The following is a 22,253-nucleotide window of genomic DNA, read 5'->3' as shown; positions in this document are numbered from 1 at the left end:
TTCTAACTGGATTCTCTCCCTTAGGACTCAACCTTCCTCCCTCTCCTCCCACCATCCTAGATAGAACAGCCATGCTATACATAATATGAACAATATAAACCCCCTTCCAAGCTCCCTCTGCTTTCAAGATAATGTCTAACCCTTCAATCTGACATTCCTGAACCTCCTTCCCTTTCCACCCTTGATTATCACAACTCCCCAGACTCAGTACAACAGCCCCGGATGTCCTAAAAAATATTCTAGAATATTACTCCATGAAATACTCTCCAAGGTCAACAAATATGTTTGCTGCAGGTATACAAGACTCCTTACTGCTTACTACTACATTAAAGGCTCTGACAAGTCCTGCGGTAAAGAAACCTGTTTAGCCTCGCATTTCCCAAGCTTACCCGGCCCCGACAACTTTTGTAGCATTTCCTCTATTAACTGTTTTCTTCGGTTCTCTGAACGCCTTCTCTTGCCCAGAACGCCAGCCCTCTGTTCTGCCTTCCATTTGTGTCTCTGCCTCGACTTCCCTTTGAGGGCCTGCTCTGGCCTCACCTCCTCCGGAAGCCTTCTTCCCACCCTGCCGTCCGTGCTGCTTCCTTCCGTCACCCCAGAAGCCCGCGCTGCCCATGCTCCTTCCTGAGAAGCAGGAGAGCACGACAGTGAAGAGCCTGGAATCTGAATTCAGAGAGACTGTGTTAAATCCCAGCTCTGCCCTCAGCAATGCAGATGGAGCTGTTCGGCTTGCTCTGTGTAGAGGGAGAGAACGGAATCTATTAAAGAGAACTGTTACGGGGATTAGTGCAATTAGAAGGTCAGATCTAGCACAAGGCCGGGCACACCACACATTCACTAAGTAACAATTAGCCATTTTTCTTCTAATTGGTTATCACTGCTTTGTCATTTATCATTTTCTGTGTGTCTTCTAGATGGGAAACCACTGAAAGCCCCAAGGCTTCTCCCACCACCCCCTCTACATAATCAGGTTTAACAAATAATGTGTTGATAAGGCCGCCGCCACCAACAGCTCCCCTTCCACCAGGGAGCCAGGTGAGTGCACCCCTGGACAGGGAAGAGGAGTCAGCAGCTCCGGGCTATGGTCACTGAGCAAGAGGCTGTCCAAAGATTCTTCAAGGCAGTCAAGTCCCATAACTTCCCAGAACCCCTCCCCCGAGGCGTTACCATCCTGCCCTGCCCCCCACCACCTGTCCGCCTTCTGCAACCCTGGAAGGGTGGGGAGGCTCTCGGGAAACCAAAGCGAGTGGGTCTCACCCAAAAAGTGGACCGGGCGGCCCCTTTCCAGAGGCCCACACTGGGCAACAATGGGCTGCCGTGCGTGTTAGGGTTTAAACTTGAACTTTTCAATTGCTGTTTTTAAAAGCTTAAATTTTCACCACAGGCCTTTTCATTCATGTGACTTGTTCAGTTAATAACTGGAACTGAGAAGTTTCATTTCCACTTCTGGTCAATCCTGACTTGCGTTTTTCTCAATGCGTTTGTAGATGCTTCTCTGAATGGTTTAAAATACCCTCATTTCACCCTCTGAGCCACTCTTCAAAAGGCTTCTGAAAAGCAAACTCTTATTTATAGCAGGTGGGAATGACATCTCTAAGATCCAGGCACGAGTGTATCTTTACAGCATCCCCTGGCTACTCTGCGGACGCCCTCCTCCAGCTACACACACACACACACACACACACACACACACACACACACACACACGCCCTCCTCCAGCTACACACACACACACACACACGCCCTCCTCCAGCTACACACACACACACACACACACACACACACACACACACACACACACACACACACACACACACACACACAATTCCACCTCCAGCCTCTCTCCCCCCATTTCTCCATTCGCCTTTCCTGCTCTCCAAGCAACAGGCTCTGCCCCAATCCAAACTTTCCTTCTTTCCATCTACAAAATGGTAACAGCCTTAATGTGCCTTTTCTGATTAGCAAAACGATATATATTTCATTGAAAAAATATACATGTATGATACATACGAGCATGGGAAAAAAATTAAAATTACTTGAAATTCTACCACACGTAGAAAACAAAACCACTGACTATATTTCGATCATTATCCTTACAGCTGTCTTTTTATAAAAATAAAACAAATCCAAACTTTTAGAGAGGACCACACTGACATGACATTCTATAACCTGCTTAAAAAAAAACGCACACCCATACGTCATGGAAATCCTTCTGTGACACTGCATATAGATTTATGTCACCATTTTCAACCGATCTAACCAATCCCTTGCTGGTGGGCATTTAGGAACAACCTTATCTTTTAAAAATGCTAACGTCTCAAAATATTTGGATATACCATTGAGTGGGGGAAAAGTCAGAATTTGGTCTGTGCATTTTTATTACAATCATGAAAAACCATAGTGTCCAGACATAAACCAATTGTGCTAAGTGGGAGAGCGCGAAGAAATCTGTTTATAAAAGTGGTATTCAAACAGCAAAGAAAGTCGTTCAACAAAAATAACTCATAAAACGCAAACTCCTCATTATCTTAAAAAATGCTATGATAGGTCACGCCTTAATATAAAATATTTCAAGCAGCTGATCTCCACTTCATTGGACCTCACAGTTTTCTTCCCAAGGCGAAAAGGAGACAGTGGTCTGAAGCCGTATGATCTTTGAGAAGACGGGGAAGAGGTGAGGGGTAATTCTGAGGCTTGAGCGCTTGAGAGAGCCCACTGAACCACGGGTTGGGGGCTCAGCGCCTACCAAGGAGAAACCCTCAGCAAACGGACTCCGCTTCCACATTTCTTAGCAGTCTCGGTGGCCCAGGAAGCAGCGTTTGAGCGCAAATGGCGTGTCTGGTATGGCATGGATGCACCAGGACTATATATAACTGTAACGTGAAAATGAGAGGCACAGAAAAGTAGCTGCCTAATGACGGCTGCAACGGTCATGGAATTAATTAATATTCACGAATAACAATCATCGATGGAGCCCTTACTTGATATCAAGCTCTGTAAAAAAACACTGTATGTACAGGTACTATTAGCTCACTTGATCCTTCCAAAAACTCAGTGAGGCACTATTAGCTCACTTGATCCTTCCAAAAACTCAATGAGGTAGGCACAATTACTTTCATTCCCATTTTACTGACCAAAAAAATGGGGTACAGTTGAGTAACTTAAATTATCTAGCGAAGTGTGGGAGCTGGTAAAGAACCAGGCAATGTGAATGCAAAGCCTGCACCCCCAACCTGTACACACTTCATGGTATATACAAGCCCGGCACGATCTGGCAACGTGACACTGGGAATCGGGGTGCCCACCCAGACGTCGAGGGCAGCCAAGCCTCACAGCTGCAGTCTGTTTTCCAGAGGGAGGAGAGCCTGGGAGTGAACCATACTAATAAACCGACACAAGAAATCCACCACTGCCTTTCACTTCCAGGAGGTCACCATGGAAATGCACAAAACCAAATGCGCCCTAGAGCCAGTCCTCTCCGATCTATTTAGTTTAGTTTACACATGCCCCTTGTCTGGGACTTCGGCCACGTCACCATGGTCATTTTTTAGCAGTAAAGTGGAGCAAAGGCACTCAGGACTAATCACAGAAGTCATTCCTGGAGGCAGCAGAGCTTGCAAGCTGAAAGACAGTCTATTTAACTTAAACGTGCCAGGTGGAAGGGCTAGGATACGGTATTTGGGCAAACCGTTGACTGGGGGTTTGGTAGAGCTCTGGCTTGGGCGGCAGCGCCCTTCTCCCACCCGCCCCGCCCAGAGCCCGCCACGTGGCTCTAGGGCTTGGCTCTCACGCAGGCACAATCCCCGACTCTTCCCACTCCAGGAAGTGATGGGGTGAGAACCAACCAGCACGGAGCCAACGGGAAGCCAGGAGGGAGGGAGCCCTGCAGCACGAGGTGGAAACGTGGCCCCATCCCCAGGCACAGAGCCCCGCAAGGATTCAACCCGTACAGAGCCCCTCATGACTATGGCCACACTGAACTGTAACCATCGGTTTTCTTACCCCTCCCTGCACGAGCCCGAGCACGGAGCCGGTCTCAACCATCTCCAGGTCCCAGGCACCTTCAATTAGCAGGTGCTCAATAAATATTTAGGGAAGAAATTTAAAAGAGTTCTGGTGATGGTTGTACAACAGTGTGAATGTCCTTAACACTACCGAACTGTACACTTGAAAATTGGTAATATAGGGGTAGGGGAAAAAAAGGTTATTATGGGGTTATATGAAATCATGAGTGTGAAACTTCTGAATATTGTAAAGCACTATAGAATTTAAAGAATCTTTCATTCAATTAAAAATAATTAAAACTTTTTAAAACGGTAAGACACTTTTATGTTATATATATTTTACCACAATTTAAAGAAAACAATAATAGCATGTATTACAGAAAAAAACCGGTGGTGGCACTCAGATACTTCTAATACTCATTGTATGAAATCTGGCATTGTGTGGGTTGAATAATTGGAAGTTATTGAATAACTTCCAATAATTGGAAGTTTAAGAAGTATGGGGTGGGTTTAATTAGGTAACTGTTATCAACAGTGAATCATGATTCACTGAAACAAAATGTCACAAACAGATGTCAAATACGACACTCAGTAGGTCCTTCCTGGTGTCCTAAAGCATTAGAGAGGAGGCCCCAAATCCATCCAAGAATTTGGACTCTTCCTCACAGCCTGCCATCCGCAGACCTTAGAGCTGGCACTCTCACCTGTTACGGGAGAGACAGAGAAAGCTGTCCACAAACCTCCCTCACTCCCATCTCCTTATAGGATGGGAGGGTGGCATTCCACAGAGCAGATCTGTGGGTGTTACTAAAGCCTACTGGAAAGAGATGGCCAATAGGTCTGAGATGTTCTGCTTCTTTAATAGGTATATGTGGTGTATGAATCTCCAAGGAAGGGGGCCTGGAAGGAAGAGTTTCACATACCTCTGTGACCCAGAACCTTACAGCCTCCTGTTACCACCCCTGGGGATTTCAACAGCCTGGAACTCATAACAGGAAACATCAGTGTAACAGACGTGACGGATTATTTGGAATATCGTAAGTGCAGACCTGGCTCCCCAGTTTACTAGCTGTGTGATCTCCGGCAGTTATTTGAATTCTCTCAGCCTCAGTCTTTTTCCCTTTAAAATGGAGTAAGGACTCGAGCTCTGAAATCAGACAAGTGGGCTGTGAATTCTGACTCTGGCCTCTTGACCAATGGAAGCTTGGTCAGGTTCCCTGGTCTTTCTAGGCCTCAGTTCTCTCACTGTACTATGGGAGCAATCATGGTACCCACCCCAAGGGTGACTGTGAGGATGGGATGACAGGATACAGGAAAAGCGCTCACTGCAGTGCTCGACACAAGGTCAGCACTCAACACACTTCATTCTTTGACCCTACAAACTGTAAAGTGCTATATGAATGTCAGCATCCTATAAGGCCCAAGCCAAGTCCCACTCTTCTCTTATGAAGCTTCCCTTGCCGGAATCTAAAAGCGTTTTCACCTCCAGGCTTACATGGTGTGGAAGACCACTATATTCACTAAAAATGTATCTGGCATTTAGTCATACACTGATATCTAGTATTATATCCTACATTGATATCTAGTGATTCAGATAGAAGAAATCTTATGTCAAGTTCCTTTTTTTCCAAAACATAACTGGGGGGTGGGGTTAAATGAATTTAAAAGCTACAAACGGGGCTTCCCTCGTGGCGCAGTGGTTAAGAATCTGCCTGCCAATGCAGGGGACACGGGTTCAAGCCCTGGTCCAGGAAGATCTCACATGCCACGGAGCAACTAAGCCCGTGTGCCACAACTACTGAGCCTGCACTGAAGAGCCCGCGAGCCACAACTACTGAAGCCCGCGGGCCTACAGCCCGTGCTCCGTAACAAGAGAACCCACCACAATGAGAAGCCCACGCACTACAACGAAGAGTAGCCCCCGCTCGCCGCAACTAGAGAAAGCCCACGCACAGCAACAAAGACCCAATGCAGTAAAAAAATAAAATAAATAAAAATAAAATAAATTTTAAATAAAAATAAGTAAAAGCTACTTTTTTACCTACTGTAAAAAAAATTTTTTAAGGGAAAGATATAACATTGAAAGCTAAAGTCTTCCATAAACTACCTCCTGGAGACAATCAATGTTGACAGTCTGCTGTGATCTTTCCAGATTTTGCATATATAAACATAAATTTTTTATTAAAATGGACTCATGCTCTATATACTAATCTATTTTTTTCCTCAGATATCAGTCCATGTCAATACATAAAGGTTGACCTTATTCTCTCTTAAACAGCTATAGAGTATTCCAGCATATGGCTATACTACAATTTACTTAACTGGTTCAATATAAACGGATATTTAGGTTGTTTCAAACGAATGATGACTTTAGGGCAAGATCTGTGCCCTCTATTTCGGCATCTTCATAGAGGTGGCACTGCGCACATGGTGAGAATTCAGTAAATCCTACTGTGTAAACTCCAAAAGTATTTGCCTCTGGGTCGCAGATGGTCACTGGGACGCAGTCCACCTAATATAAATTTCAAAAGCCAGCACTGCTGTGTGAAGCCTGGATAGTAGTGGGCAATATTTGCAGTGCTGGCCCTGAGATTTAACTCTCAGACCAAAAAGACAAATAGTTCAATATAGTTTCCATGCCGGCTGCTTTTCCATACTAAAATTATTTGAGGACCCAGCAATTCCATTCCTAGGTATATACCCAAGAAGACTGAAAATATTATGTCCATACAAAAACTTGTACACAAATGTCCACGACAGCATTATTCATGTGGTGTGATGCAAACAGCCCAAATGTCCACCAACTGATGAACGGATAAAGGAAATGCAGCATTTGCATACAGTGGAATATTACTCAGCCATCAAAAAGAATGAGCTCTGATACACACTACTACATGGATGAACCTTGAAAACGGTAGGCTAAGTGAAAGAAGGCAGTCACGGGCTACACGTTATATGATTCCACTTACATGAAACGTCCAGAACAGGCAAATCCAAAGAGACAGAAGGTAGATTCATGGCTGGGGTAAGACCAATGGGAAGTGACTGCTAACTGCTTTGTTTGTGGGCTGATGGAAATGTAGAATTAGATAACGGTGATCGTTGCGAAACATGGTGAATATACCCAAAAAACCACTGAACTATACACTTTAAAATGCTGAATTTTATAGTATACGAATTATATCTCTATTAAATATGCAAAAAAGATTCTTTCAAAACTGGTTATCAATAGGTGATTCTACTTTACCACTTCTTTATTGAAAGAATACGATGTGGAAACCACTGGAACGCCAAGTGCTGGGCCGGGTGCTGGAGACACGCGGTGAGCAAGCCCTTCTCCCGCCCTAGTGATGAGGTCCCATACGGCGGGAGGTGGGGCAGTAAGGGCCGAGATGGGGAGGTGCAGGGGACGGAGCGCTGAGGCAGGAGCAACTACCCTGCCCAGGGCAAAGGGGGGCTTTCCACAAAAAGGGGGCCGTGGTCTGAGGATCAAGGACCAGCTGACCAAATGAAAAGCCAGAGTGTCCTAAGGGAAGAATTTGTATGAAGGGCCAGAGGCGAGAGAAACCTCACAGTGGGGCTGAAAGATAACCAATAGGGAAGGGCCTCGTTACTCAAACGTGCCAAATGATGTAATTTAAAGATCCAACAAGTATTTGACTCCTGTCATGTACCAGGCGTCGGGCTAGATGCTGAGAATACAACAGGGAACCAGATCTATGCAGACACTGGCACAGCTTTTAGTATATAACGTGTATTTTCACGGCTACACAATAAATAGGCCACGGCTAACTGATTCCTTGGTTTGAACATGGTATTTTAAAAGGACGAGGACAAATTTGTCAATATCTATCAAAAATACAAATGAACTTATGCTTGGAACCAATCATGCCACTTCTGGGAAAATATGCTACAAGATATGCCTGTATAGGTACCAAATGACGTGCGTACTAAGATATTCACTGCAGCATTGTTTATAAGAGCAAAAGACTGGAAACTACCCAAGTGTCCATCAAAAGGGGACTGGTTAAATGAAGTACAGAGAATCTACACAATGGAAGACTAAGCAACCCTGGACACAAATGAGGAAATTCTCTGTGTGCTGACATGGAAAGATCTCAGGGATATTGTGCAAGCAGAAAAAAGCAAGGCACGTAAGAAAGGAGGCAGGAATACGTCTACATATACCTCTCTCTATATATATGTATGTATGTGTATACACACATATACATACATACACATATAACATACACATACATATATACATGTGTGTATGTGGAAAATCTATCACATATTTATAGCTGCTTGTCCCAGACGGTGGAGGTAGGGCAGTAAGGGCAGAGACGGGGAGGTGCAGGGGCCGGAGCTCTGAGGCAGGAGCAACTACCCCGCCCAGGGCAAAGGGGGCTTTCCAGAAAACCTAAGAAGGATATGCAAAAATTAATAAAAGTGGTTACCTGGGGGCAGGGGAAGGGAGCTGGATGGGAAGAAGTAGGGGAGGGACATTTCTCAATCTATTCTTCTTACATGTTTTTGATTTTTGAACAATGTGACTGTATTGCCAAATATCACCTATTCAAAAACATTATTTTTTTAAGCTTTAAAAGGCCAAGATTCTAGGCTCTCCGTCTGTATGCACATGCTAAAGTAGCCAGTATTCCTAGGGAGCTCACGAGCAGCTGAGGACCCAGAGAAGAAAGCGTGGATGGAAAAGCTGCAAACAACCACCAGCAGCAGCAGAAAGGCAGCTCAAGACACACTTCCCTGTGTGTGCACTGGCCCAGCCTTGATCGTTTCACGCCGGCTACGGGTCAGGCACAGAGGGGTGGGGGACACTGAGAAAATGTGAAGCAACCCTTCTTTTTGGGGAGCACTCGCAGCAAGTGCAAGGAGCCAGCCTTGTCCCTTCTGCCTGTGACTTTCCTGGTACAACTCTGATGGAGTCACTCCCGTGCTCAGGAATCTGCAGTGGCTCCCTATTACCTAAGCCGAGGAGCAAATCCAAACTTCGGGCCTCCGCGGCCCTGCCTGCCAGTCCAGACGCATCTTCCATAACTTCCTTCCTGAAGCACCTCCCCAGCTTTGGCAACACAGAGCCACCTTCCACCCCCTTATCTCTCTGTCCTTTACACAGGTCCCTTCTCTGCCTGGAACACCCTCTCCCCGGCCCATCTGCCCGGCCAGCATCCCTCAGGCCTCCAGGCCCAGCGCAAACTTCTCCTGTTTACAGTGAACTGTCCCCAACCCTCCGGGGGCTTCTGCGCCCTCCTCTGACTCACACTGTACCCGTGCACACAAAAGCACAGACGACACCGCCCCCTCCCAGAGGACTCCGGGCTCTGTGACGGCAGCATCTTTGCCTCGTCACCTGTGACCCTGGCCCCAAGAACAGTGCGTGGCAGAGAGCAAATGCTCAGTGCGAGTCGGGCTCAATGAATAAACGAGAGAAATACAGAGGCAGGCGGCAGGGAGGTGTGAACTCTGTTAGGGGCCAGGGAGAGCGTTCTGAGCAGGTGGCGCCAGTGCGATACAGGAGATGGGCGTCAAGGGAGAAGCTCAGTCAGTCCAATGAAAGGGGGAGAGAAGATGGGGGAAGGGTGCATAAACAAACGGGAGGCATGAAAGGAAAGTGTTCAGGAGCCGCTAGATGGTTTGTGATGAGCGGTCAGGGCAGGGGTGGGCCGAGCGTGGAGGACAAAGGCTGGTCGGACTCCAGGGGAGCCTTGAATGCCATGCTGAGCGGCCCAGGCTTCGGGTGGGCACCACCAAAGGGCTGTAAGGGAGGGAGACCCAGGCCCAGCTCTGAGTCTGAGGACATCAGCGGAAGCTCCATGGAGGAGGGGCCAGAGGGGAGGCCAGACAACAGGCTGAGGACCGAGGTAGGACTCGCTGTCACTGTTCAGCTGAGAGAGGCCCGGGGTCTGAGCTAAGGCCGAAGAGCAGTGCTCGAGCGGGGACACAGAGCAACGCAGAAGGTCAAGCTGGTGGGACTCAGTGACCAGACGCGGGGGCGAGGCAAGGGAGCAGTGGCCACGGGGGTCTGTTCTGACACATGCACTTGCTTTAAAGCGTTTCCCTCCTCCGCACACCATGTAAACTACAGGCACTGGGGGTCAGGGGGACTTCATAAAATCGTGGGTGATCACCAACAGGCCTCGGGAAGAAGACTCCCAGGGTTCCACCAGGGGGGCGAGAAATCAGACAAGGGGCAAATCCTCTCCTTCTGTTTCCAGGGGCCTGGCACCAGCTCAGACGGAAGGCACGTGGCAGATCAGGCAGCCCTCACCTTGTCCAGCGCACGTCAAAGAATGACGACTGACACCTGTCAGCACCGCCTGACAGAGCGCGGCAGCCCCTCACGTACAGTGAGCGCAGCAACTCTGTGAACGGAGCTGCACGCAGGCCAAGCCTCCCTCCTCTGTCCCCAGTCAACCCCCTGCAGCCCCATCCCCGCCCATCCCCAGGAAACCTCCCCAGAGGAGCTCCCCCGTCCTCCACCTCCTCTGACACTGGAACAAACCCAGCTTCCTCGGGTCAGGCCGCTGTACTTGAGCGTAAGCCTCTTCACGGCTTATGCAGCCGAAAGAAAAAAGCGGGGGGCGGGGGGGAGATGTTCCACCTGTCTGAGGCCCGACTTCTTAAAAAATCAGAAATCACATTAGATGCAAAACATACTGTTTGAATAAGTCTGAAGGACACTTTGGTGATAAAGTCACGCGAAGCCAGCACCAGACAGTGGCCCAGAGAGACCCCGGTGCTCCAGGACAGCGCCGCACCGGGGCAGCCTCGGGGTACAGCGGGTCCCAGGCGGAGCCCTCCTCCCTCCCCGCCCCACCCGCCCTAGTCAGCTCCTCACAACTGCCGGGTCGCACAGCGTGCCTGCCACACCGAGCAGACGGGGAGAGTCTCTGAGTGGAAGCCAGGGAGTTCAGGTGTGTGGGTCCCGGGGCATACTTCTCAGTTGGGGTGGAGACTGCAATTGTGTTGGGGGTTTGGGGGAGTTCTCCTGGGGGTCACTGCCACAGCCTCCTGACCAGACTCACCTCCAATCTCACCTCCACATACCTCCAGAGCAGGGGACACAGCCTCACAGCACTGTCCTCCCGAAGCTCTTCAAAGGCCCCCACTGCCTCCGGGAGAAAGTCTCAAGCTGTCGGCCACCACCGTCCACCTGCCCCAGCCACTGCTCCCATCTTAACGTATTCTTTCTTCGGTAACCTTGGACCAGATACCCAAGCTTCCCGTAACTGTACGTAAAGTGTGTGCAGGTGGCTGTCAGCAAGGGCCTGAGCGACTCACCCGGTGTGGAGGCCACAGGACAGGGCACAGTGCTGACCTCTCCGTGCATCCCGTTCCCAGCTGCGTTCCAGATGCTGAGGGGGCCCCACACGGTCGAGGCATCGCTCCAACACCTCCCGAGTGTAACAGGAACAACGGGGAACACGCGCTGGGCTCTCACCCTGCAACGGGCCATCTCCTGAGCGCTGTGTCTGTATTAACATTTCGTATTTTGTGTTGATGTTTCTAATCCTTCCAACAACTCTCATACATAGTATTATCCCCATTTTACTGATGAGGAAACTGAGGCACGGAGAGATTAAATAATTTACCAAGATGACACTGCTAGGACATGGAAAACCAGAATTCAGACCCAGGCCATGTGGCTCAAGGCCCACGACCTCAGGCCTATAATCCATGCCTCTAACAGTCCCTAACAGAACCACACCACAAGGACCCCTCATTACTTATTACTACACAAACAAAAACCAGACTCTCAGGAAGCGACGTGGAGACCAGTGCTGTCCAATAGTACTTCCTGTGATGATCAAAATGTTCCATCTCAGCGCTTCTGGGGACTTGAAATGTGGCTGGTGTGACTGAGGAACTGAATCTTTCGTTTCATTTCATCTTGATGAGCTTACGTTTAAATAGCCAGGTGTGGGCTTCCCTGGTGGTGCAGTGGTTAAGAATCCGCCTGCCAATGCAGGGGACACGGGTTCGAGCCCTGGTCCAGGAAGATCCCACATGCCGCGGAGCAACTAAGCCCGTGCGCCACAACTACTGAGCCCACGTGCCGCAACTACTGAAGCCCACGCGCCTAGAGCCCGTGCTCCGCAACAAGAGAAGCCACCGCAATGAGAAGCCTGCGCACTGCAACGAAGAGTAGCCCCCGCTCGCCGCAACTAGAGAAAGCCCGTGAGCAGCAGCGAAGACCCAATGCAGCCAAAAATTAATTAATTAATTAATTAATCTAAATAAATAAATAGCCAGGTGTGGCTTGTGGCTGCCTATTGGACGGCACAGGTGAGGCCTACGTTTGGTGAGTCCAAAACTGTGACACGTCAAACATTAACCATAACAGATAATTCCTACTTGAAACTAGGCTTCAGGAGGATGTCACTAAGTGCTGATGCATCTCCTCGCAACATCTCTCCCCCTCTGTACCGCTGTTAATTCCCTCTCATAATTTCGAGGCAGAAAGCATGCCCGTGGGCAGAGGAGCTGCAGGCCTTGTAGATGGAGTGGGAGTGTATCAGCTGGCCGGGCAACGCCTTAAGAACGCTGCTGTAGGTGCTGTAGAGCGTTTCACACTCTAGGCTCACCCTACTGAGCCGAAATAAACCGGCCCCTAGGGGCGTGAGTGGTTGGGGGGAACAAGCGGGCCCCTGAACGTGCAAACACGCTCGAGCCAGGGCCCCGTCCACCCTGAGCACCGGCGCGACGCACACTGAGCGGGCCGGGCAGGCACTGGCCGTCCTGCCCAGGACAGTGACCTCTTCTTGCTCTTCCCGGGTTCCCTGTCAGCCTGGGAGGGGCCACACGGCCTCTGACTCGAAAGTCACAGACCGAGCCCACCCCCTCTCCCATCCCAGGTGATTCCTTTCTAACATATGGGCCTTCTCCTCCCTCACCGCTGGTTCCACTAAGCTCTATGACATGTCAAACCCAATATCAGGCTAGATTTCGACTCAAATAAGAAATGAAACCAAAAGCAGAAGTTGAGACCACTACCTCAACATCAGGAGGTAGTGGAGGGCAACTTTTTTCTCATTAACCCTGAATCTATGTGGCTGGGGGGAAGGTGCTCCTTCAACTGAAGTGTTACCCATATGTGCCAGCCCTGTTCTGCATCAGCATCTTAGGAAGGCATGACTGAGCCGCAGGGCAACTGACACCGCCAGGAAGCAGCGGGGCCCAGACTGGAGAAGGGGCCGCACAGCTACTTAGGGGCAGAGGCCCCGGGGCCCAGTCCTCACCCCTCCACCACACAGCTCCCAGCCCGGGCTCTGTCACGGGGACCCTGGAAGAGGAGCACGTGCCCACACGTCACGCCAAACCAGAGATCAAACTGCAATTACAAAAAAAGAAAAAATCAGCGATCCCCCATTCCTTTCCACCTCCACCTCCCTCTTCCAAACAGCAGTCACAAAATCCATACAAACAAGTTATTCCCTGCCCATCGAGGTCAAAAGTTGATCCAGTACAAAGTCGGAGAGCAAACCAAACACACTCTAAACTCCAGAAGCGCTGGGTCTGAAAAACCCCATCCCGTCCCAAGTTCCGAGGACTCCTGCTCCGCAGGAAACAGGGCATCGTGAAGGGGCTCCGCGACTTCCCGCAGGACTCCGGGAATCATGGAGCGAAGGCCTGCCTATCCTGGGATCACTCCTCCAGGTCAGGAGCTCCCAGACTGCCCTTAACCTTCAGGAAAGGAGCTGATAATACATCCCCTGTCACCTCTCACCCCAAAGCCACGTTCTCACTGACTCTCAATGCTATCTTTTCGAAGATGCCAGCACTGCGCCGGGCATGCACAACAGACCAGAAACACTTGCTAACTAACCAGCGAGGTCGCGGGCTTTCCTCAAAGCAAGGGGGCAGAGGTTAACAGAGCAGGGATAGGCATGTGGCTATACGTTACATCCCCACGCTTTGCCCATAGGTAGGCACATCCCTCTCCCTCCCCAAAGCCACGGAAGCCTTCATCATTTAAAAGTCTCTTTTTAAAATTCTCCGTGAAAACACAGAGTATCTGCACCTTTATGATAAAGACGAAAGAACAAACTGATTAAACTAATGATACTCTGTCCTTAAAACTTAAGGAGCTTTATTAAGAAACCCTCTTCAAAGGCAGGACAACTGAGGCTCTGAGGATGATGTCCTTCTCACCTCAGGTGCGACTCTCACCCCCACTAACCCAAAAGGCACATCACAGATCCCGCTGGGGTTTGATGTTGAAAATCTTAAGAAACCCTACGGAAGAGTTCTCTGAACCTCAAGCAAGGTTCCAATCAATGAAGGCCTCCGAGTGCCAGAAATCATACCTTGCACACACATACACACTCACTGCCTTTGGTCAGTTCACTCATCCGCAAAGCTGTGACATACGAGATGCCCAAGAGTCACCGCCATGCTTGTCTTCTGCCTGCTGACCACTCAGGGTGTTGGGTCTCTATTCAATAAACTTCCCCCTCCACCAACGGCAATGGCTTGAGGGTGAGGCCCAATGATCTGTACATTGCACCTGCCACTTTCATCAAGTTCAAGACCTCACTTCTATCCACAAACAGTCTATCAGCTTTAAGCTACCACATTGTGACCTCCTTGAAGACAGGGACCCCACCTTATTCATCTGCATTCTCAGAGCTCCACACAGGCACACGGCAGGCACCCAGTCAACAAACAGCTGCCGACTAAATGAACGCAGCACGTTTAGGAAGGATCTGTCAATTTCGAGGCTTCTGCACACACAATGGCATTCAAAGGCAGCGTCGGGAAAGCCAGTGAGCAGATGTGTAAAAAATGCACTGGGCTTGAGTCAGACGATAGGGGTTCAAGCCCCAAGTTTACCAGAAATTCACTCTACTGTCCTGGGCAAATCACCCAACCTCTGGGGTCTTATTTTCCTCTTCTGTAAACATAGTAGATGACGTCTAGGTTTCCCTTTAGCCCTTAGACTTGTAAAACGTGAAGAAAAGATGTGCCCTTGAGCTATGGCCATGATATTCACTTGATGATACGGGCAATGAAGATATAGCAGCCAGAAGCAGCGACTCTCACGCAGATGTGGGCTAACAGCAGGCAGTAACTTAAACAGGAGGTAAAGCCTCTGCCCACTCGCCCACGGTCACATGTGATACACACATTTGGGTCACTCCCTGGAGTCACTGCAAATGGCAACGACGCTTCCAGGCAGGAAAGCCTCCAAGTGGAACAATGACCCGCAGACATTACTTCCAGGTAATAAACAGATTCCACTCAGACAGAGAAAAATAGAGCGGCCTGTGGCTATATTCCGTAGACGCCCCATTAGTGGAAGCATCGGGGCTGAGCTCTAAATGTGAGCCAGACGTGGCTGACTTCTTGTTTTGGCTCCAACTCTAACTCGGAGCGGATGGTCCTTGGCCAAGTCTCTCCTCTAGAAGCCAGGCTCTGGATGGCTATGACAACTCCCATAAACCATCCAGATTACAGGGTGAGGCTAGTAAAGCATTTCACAGATGGAAAATGCTGCCAACCCCTCGAGGCAGATGAGGGGAGCTGTCATGAGGCAACGTGGCTCGGGCAGAGAGCCACGGAGCAGCGGCTCACCTAACCCTGCGTGCCCCCGAATTCCCTCCAGGGGCCTCCCAGTCCCCCACTCACAATTGGGCTCCGTTCCTTCATGCAGGAAAGCTGTGTGAACCTACACTGTCCAGGAGACCTGCTTGCAAAGCTCTTCAAACCGCAAAGTCAACTCCCAATGTTAACCAGTGGTGACTAAGTTGGGCTGGGTTTCCTTCCACCGGGGACACTTGAGACATTGAGGTAAGTCAAGGCAAAGCAACAGGCTGTGTAGGAGACAAAGGTCTGCTCGTGAAATGAGAAGGGCTGTGTCAGGAGCCGTGGTAGTAGCTTTACTGTTTTCTTTTCCCTTTTTTTTGCCCCCTTTTCTTTAACCATTAGGTACCAATGGACACCAGATACACAGTGCTGGATGAAAAGGTTTAGAGATGGTATCAGTAAAGTTTCCCACCAAAGCTTGCTAATAGCACTCAGGCTGATTAGAAAGCACTTCTGTAGTTTGGGAACTCTAATCCACTCTTATCAACCCTCCAGCTTAGGCATTTATCAGGGTGGGAACGGGAGATATATCAGCTCTGCCACAGACTGATTTCTGGGGCCCCTGCCCACGACGAAGCAGATCAGAAAGGAGCTCATGCCTGCCAGAGTGAAGTTTTCTCCATAGCAACACATGCAACTCTGCAAACAGGCAGGACTAAGGCACTCTGCTGTGACCGGGCCGAACAGTGCCCCCAGGAAGCAGCGGCTGAGGGTGCAGACAACAGAGGGAGCAAGAGGAAAGTGGCACCGACGGAGCTGGCGGGGCAGCTGACAGCGGCAGCTCTGAGACCCTCCAGCACCCCCGGCCCACCTTCCAATAAGATGGATGGCAGAGGGACAACAGACGTTCTCTGTGGAGCAGGGGAAAGAGGCACCCAGGGCAGAGTGATCGCCCGCTTTGGAGCAGACGGCTGGCACTGGAGAACTTGGGGGAAAGGTCCCATGGAAAAAACAGGTCCTATCTAAACTGAAATTCAAGCCAGTCTGATGGCGGAAAGTGTTCTCACACACCCAGCAATGACGCCAATAACAGTGGCCACCAGCGTGGTTGCTGAGACCATCAATTAGGCCCCCGTCTGCCAGGCCCAGTGCGGGACATTTGTACCTTTATCCTGCTGTGAGGGTTAAAAACTCACTCACTGGGCTTCCCTGGGGGCGCAGTGGTTGAGAGTCTGCCTGCCAATGCAGGGGACACGGGTTCGAGCCCTGGTCTGGGAAGATCCCACATGCCGCGGAGCAACTAGGCCCGTGAGCCACAACTACTGAGCCTGCGCGTCTGGAGCCCGTGCTCCGCAACGGGAGAGGCCGCGACAGTGAGAGGCCCGCGCACCGCGATGAACAGTGGCCCCCGCTCGCTGCGACTGGAGAAAGCCCTCGCACAGAAACGAAGACCCAACACAGCCAAAAATAAATAAATTAATTTTTAAAAAAACCTCACTCACTGATAAACACCACCTTTCTGGATGTCACATTTTTGCCAAAGGAAGAAACAGGGATCACCGAGGTGCCCTTACATCCCACAGGACAGGGTTACTTACACTTGAGGCTGGACCAGGAGGAACACTAGCTCCAAATCTCTGCTCTTTTGTTCAGATCACTGAAATGCGGGTAAAAATCCAACCACAGAACAAGGGCACCTAAGAGACTAAGTGGCCCTTCTCGGCTTCCCCTGACTCATTTCTCTAGAACGCCACTGATGGGCCACGTCAGAGGCTGGAGAGGAAGATGCGTAAGTCAGGAACTATAACAGCTGGCAGAAGAACGTCTTCAAAAGTGATTAGGAATTAAAGTAAAAGCGACCTCTGCCCTCAGATGTACATCTGTGCCATATACACGGCTCTTTGTCCTAACAGAATGCGAGCAGAACTGTCTTACAGCACTAATGCTAAGGGGCAGGACCAGCAGCCTCCCTTCAGGCTCCCTGACGTCTACAGGTATGCCTGGGAGGATGTGGACTGGTGCCACGGAACCCGTGTCCTGCCAGGTTGTGACACGACGGGCTCCCACTGTACACGCTGCAAACACATCACCCTGACAAGTCGACCGTGGTGTCAGCAACCGGGAAGAAGGTAGTTCCTGGAGAAAAGGTGGCTCCACCACATCTGCCTCCAAAACAATTAAAAAGCAAAAACCAGCCACTACCCCCAAAGTTCTCCGGGTCCTAAATTCTTAAAGTCATCACAGACCAAACAGGAACCCAACCTCCAAATGACGGGCCCAGAATTTCAGAACCATTTCCGTGCTGCAGAGCCAGCAGCGCCTGCAAATGAGCTTTGCAACAAACAGAAAAAGTCTGTCTCGAAATGACATTTTGTAGGTAATGTACAAGTGGCTTCCTCTCTGCTGGATGTGCTCCCTTGTTCTCATTCTCTGTTCTCGCTAATGAGCGCCTTTTCCTCTCTCTTCCCCCTGCCTGTTTCAGTTTGAAACGTGGCACCGTGGCACCAAAGGAACAGGACATTGGAAAGGGAAAGGAGAGGGGAGGCGGCTTTCAAATGTGACACACACCCCACTGGCTGCCCACACCCTGAAGGCCGCTCCGGCCGGGCTCCACCTCAGACAGGCCTGAAGGACCAAAGTGTGGAGTAGAAATCCCCCTTGCACCACCTCTCCCCAGCAGAGTCAAGAAAGAGAAAGCTGGAAGGGAAGGAGGGGGGAAAATAAAGCTCCACATTCCTGACATTTTTTAGCCAAGTGCTGTGGCTGCACAGAGCAGCTCTATTGCAAACAGCCCGCAGGATGGAAAGAAAACCTGGGCTCAGGGGGAAGAGCCTGCCCCTGGCCTCGGAAATGGGAGAAGGAACCTCAGGAGGGTTCAAAACTGAACCAAACGGAGGTGGGAGGGCAACCCTTTCATGTGTGTTCCCCAAAGGAAGTGATCCCAAGGGAAGGAACTTGGGAGTCATCATCTCCCAGGGGACAGAACTAAAGTCCTGGGGTCCCTGCGGGGGAACGAAAGCCCCTCTGAACGCTGGTGAGCTGACCAGTGAGTTGGGGAAGGGGCGAGGCAGGGAAGAAGTGGAGACCAGTTAAGATGCAAGGGCCAGGCTGTGGCTGGCTGGGTCGGGGGAGAGGGCCCCAGCTCATTGGCAGAGGCTGGGCAGGGGACCCCAGAGGGAGAAGTAGCCAAGAGACTCGCTCTTTGTGGGAAGAATTATAATTGAGTTTTCCTGATTCAGCTTCTGAATGAAGGCATCCTAGCCCTGCCCAAGTTAGAAACCCAAAAACCTGCCGTCCTCTCTCCCTGCCTTCCCCTCCCCTTTCCATCTCCTTCCGTCCTCACTCCTAAGAAAAAGCGAGTTGTGTTAAGTGCTGGCCTGCCCCCCACCATCTGCATCCCTACATACACACACACATACACACCACCCCTCCAGGGAAGAACCCAGGTGACCCTGAGTGATAGTAAGTCCCTTGCTGGTTTACCCCACCTGTGAGGATGCCCACACGTGTTTCTCTGAGGTCCTGCTCTCATTTGGTAGGGAGAGCAGAGTTCCAGAAATCTGAGCCCCCCACCCCCGCCCGATACCTGTCTCTGTGGAGAGTCAGTTGGTAGGTACAGACAATGAAGACCTACTGTGTGCCTAGTGCAGCAGAACACACGTGATTCATAAGGGAGGTCTGGGCACGGCCCTCCTCCTCCCAGACCAGCCTGCACCGACCCACAACGTACCTCCAGTGCACCTTCCCGAGGAGACAACGTGTCCTGTACGTACAGATGCCGCGGGGCTAAGGTTCTACCCGAAGAGGGTGGTAGGACAGGGAGCCGTCAGGCAGGCATTTCAGCCCTGGCCCTTTCCACACTCCCCAGTCCAATCCCAAGAGGGGGAGGAGGGCAGGGCAGTTTTTTTGGGTTTTTTTTTTTCCACCCTGGGCCTTCCTCTTGTCATGTACTGGGATTAAGGGCTCCTAGCACTTTCCACCTCCCATGGGCGGCCAGGTTTAACCAATAGGACTTTCCACCAGACCAGAGGCAGCGAGGGAAGGAGATACCGAGCTCAAATACTCGGCAGCTCTTTCTGAGCAAAGGTAAAAGCAGGTAGAGCCACCACCCTTAACGAATGCCAGAGACACAGCAGAGAGACCCACCAGGCTATGCAAGAGACGTCACTGGCTGTGAGGGCTACAGCTGTCATGTGTGTCTTTCCAACCACACCCTCCAAGTCTGGTGACAAGGCACTGGGAGGCCTCTTAGAATGGAGGACAGCAAGGAGATACTGAGAGCCCTGGCTGGACCAAACAAATTTTCTCCTATCCCGCTAAGCTATTACGATCAACAATAACAGGGTTTCAGGAGCAAACGACCTGCTTTCACATTGGTAGAACCTGTTATGGCTTTTGCTGCTCACATGATCTCAGTTAAACCTCACAATAACCCTGTGAGGAAGACAGGTTTTACTAATCTGTAATGATGGGGAAACTGAGGCTGCATCTGTTTTTTATTTCGTCAGATTAGTGACAGAGCAGGGACTGTGACACGGGGACCACCCTGGCTTGACAAAGCCCTCGCCGCTGATACATCACGAGAGCTGTCGGGGTGGGTGGAAGGAGTAAAGGAGGCCTGCAGACCCTGAAGCCCAGCCAAGGACACATGCAGACATCCAACGCTGACTCGGCCACCACAAGAATGTCCCCAGCTTGAGGGCAGCTTCACTGACCAAGCAGGGCCCTTGTCATCCTTAGAGAGGAGATAGGGAACCCAGAGACAGAGGGACACGGAAGAGGAAATTAGCCACGCCAGGAATCTTCCATCTTCAAGGCAATTTATAGAGAGTTACAGCTTCCTAACCCATTCCTGAGAATGCAGATAAGCTGCCGACGAAGTGTCACTCACGTATCTGACCCTTGAGACAAGACAGACCACAGCAAGTCCTACACCCAGCGTTTGCCAGTTCTCCCCACTTGTGAATATCACATTTTTCTGGCTGTCGGGAGTAGGGAATCCTTCCCATCAGCCCCCTTGGATTCTGACCCCATTCGGGCTTACTAAAACTCCCTGCTCTATGAGGCCTGCCCCAGCTGTCCTGAGCAGGTCCCCGTCGTCTCCCCCTACCCGAACAGCTTTGAGAGAATCACCTTTCCCCTAAAAGCAGAGGGTATCCCTGGCCCACGCCTTGCTCCTGTCACAGGAGAAGCTCTGGGTCCACCACAGATGGATCTGAAGGAACAGTTCACAGAGTGAAACAGGGTTTATGAAAACTGGCCTTTTGGGCAAGAGCAAAAAAAAAAAAAGGGGGTAGGGAGGGTGGCGGGAGGACGGCAGAAGTGCACTGCTGGGATGGGGCCAGGGCCACACGTGAACACCCCGAGTCTGGCCCAGAGCAGAGGATGCAAAAGACCCCGAAAATCAAGTGGGAGGAGGAAAAGGGCCGGGGTCCCTCCCACTGGAAAAGCCCAGAGGAGCTAGCAGCCACGGCTTGGGAAGGGGAGTTGTGCAATGACTGCGGGTCTGGGAGTCTCCGGGCTTGGCTCCCGGACACCAGAAAGGAACACGCGCTGGGCGGGCCGGGTGGCAGCTCTGCGGTTGGTTCGAGGCCAGGCTGAGGATTCGGGGCTGCAGGGAGAGCTGCAGGGTACGGTAGGTGCCCCAAAGGGCGGCAGGGCAGGCGGGCACGGCGCGGAGCTGGCGGCGGTGTCTGGGCTGACTAGGAGGCCGAGGGGCGCACAGTGCACAAAGCCGGGGGTGCGGGGGACCGACACGGCGGCCGGGCGACCGGGCGCAGACGCGGACCCCGGAGACGCGCAGGGGGACGCCGGGCGGCGCGTGAGAGGGGCGCTCCCCGCCCCGCTGTCGCTCACCTCGAACATAAGCCCGATGAGGACGCAGAGCACCAGGCAGAAGCCGATGTCCGCATGGTTGTGGATGACGAACTCCTGGCTGAAGAGCGGGTAACTTTTCGTCCTCCGGCGGAAAGCCATGGCAGCGGGCGCGCACGGCCGGCGGGGCCCGCACCCGGCGCTCACCAGCCGCCGCGCAAACTTCTCGAGCCCAGGCCCACTCCGCCCGCCGGCCCGCCGCCCTCTAACCCTCCCGCCGCCGGCCCAGCGCCCAACAACTTCTGGGGCCCGCCCCCTTCCTCCGCCCGCCCCCGCCCCCGCCGTCCGGGACCGCCCCCGGCGCAGCCCCTTCGCCGCCCGCGGCCCGCACTCACTGCGCCTGGCTCACTCGGGCCCCGCCCCCCGCGCGTTTAACCCTTTCGCCGCCGGGGACGCGAGGGGGCGGGGCCAGGGCCGGGGCGGGGCCGGAGGGCGGTGCTCCAGGCTGGGTTCCCCTTGCCCGGGGCTCGCGCCCCGCCGCGTTCTCCCGGCCGGGAGCCGGCAGAGGGGCGCAAGGACGCACGGCCCTGCCCGGACAGGAAGTGGGCCCGGGTTTCCCACTCCTCGGCGTGCGCTCCTTCCTCCGCGGGAAGGGAAGGGCCGCGGAGGCCGCGGGGTGGGCAGCTCAGCTCGCTGCTTCCGGAGGTGCGGGCTGTGGCCCTGGGGGGCTGAGAGCAGCGCAGGTTCGGTGCGGGCCGGCATCCTCGTTGGCCACAGCGGCCTGCACGGATGATAATGAATGGACGGTTAACCAAGTATTCACTGAGAGCTAGAGAGGGTTAGGCACGGTTCAGATTGCTAGGAATATGCAGCAAAGACCCTGCCCTTGGG

General features: G+C 51.7%; 1 protein-coding gene across 5 annotated transcripts in view; it reads right to left on the bottom strand.

Annotated features, from left to right (window-relative positions):
* The window catches only part of TRAM2 (translocation associated membrane protein 2), a 74,435-nt gene extending 52,818 nt beyond the window's left edge, over nt 1-21,617 (bottom strand). For all 5 annotated transcript variants that reach the window (XM_036869207.1, XM_036869210.1, XM_036869209.1 and 2 more), the window contains exon 1: nt 21,405-21,617. In XM_036869207.1, coding sequence (XP_036725102.1) covers nt 21,405-21,524 — 120 coding nt within the window. In that variant the 5' untranslated portion in view covers nt 21,525-21,617. The remainder of the gene's footprint in view (nt 1-21,404) is intronic.
* Nucleotides 21,618-22,253: the final 636 nt, after the last annotated feature.

The sequence above is a fragment of the Balaenoptera musculus genome, chromosome 11 (genome assembly GCF_009873245.2).
Source record: "Balaenoptera musculus isolate JJ_BM4_2016_0621 chromosome 11, mBalMus1.pri.v3, whole genome shotgun sequence".
Classification (NCBI taxonomy): Eukaryota; Metazoa; Chordata; class Mammalia; order Artiodactyla; family Balaenopteridae; genus Balaenoptera; species Balaenoptera musculus.
Note: the sequence above shows the minus strand (reverse complement) of the source record. Positions and strands in the feature narration are given on the sequence as shown.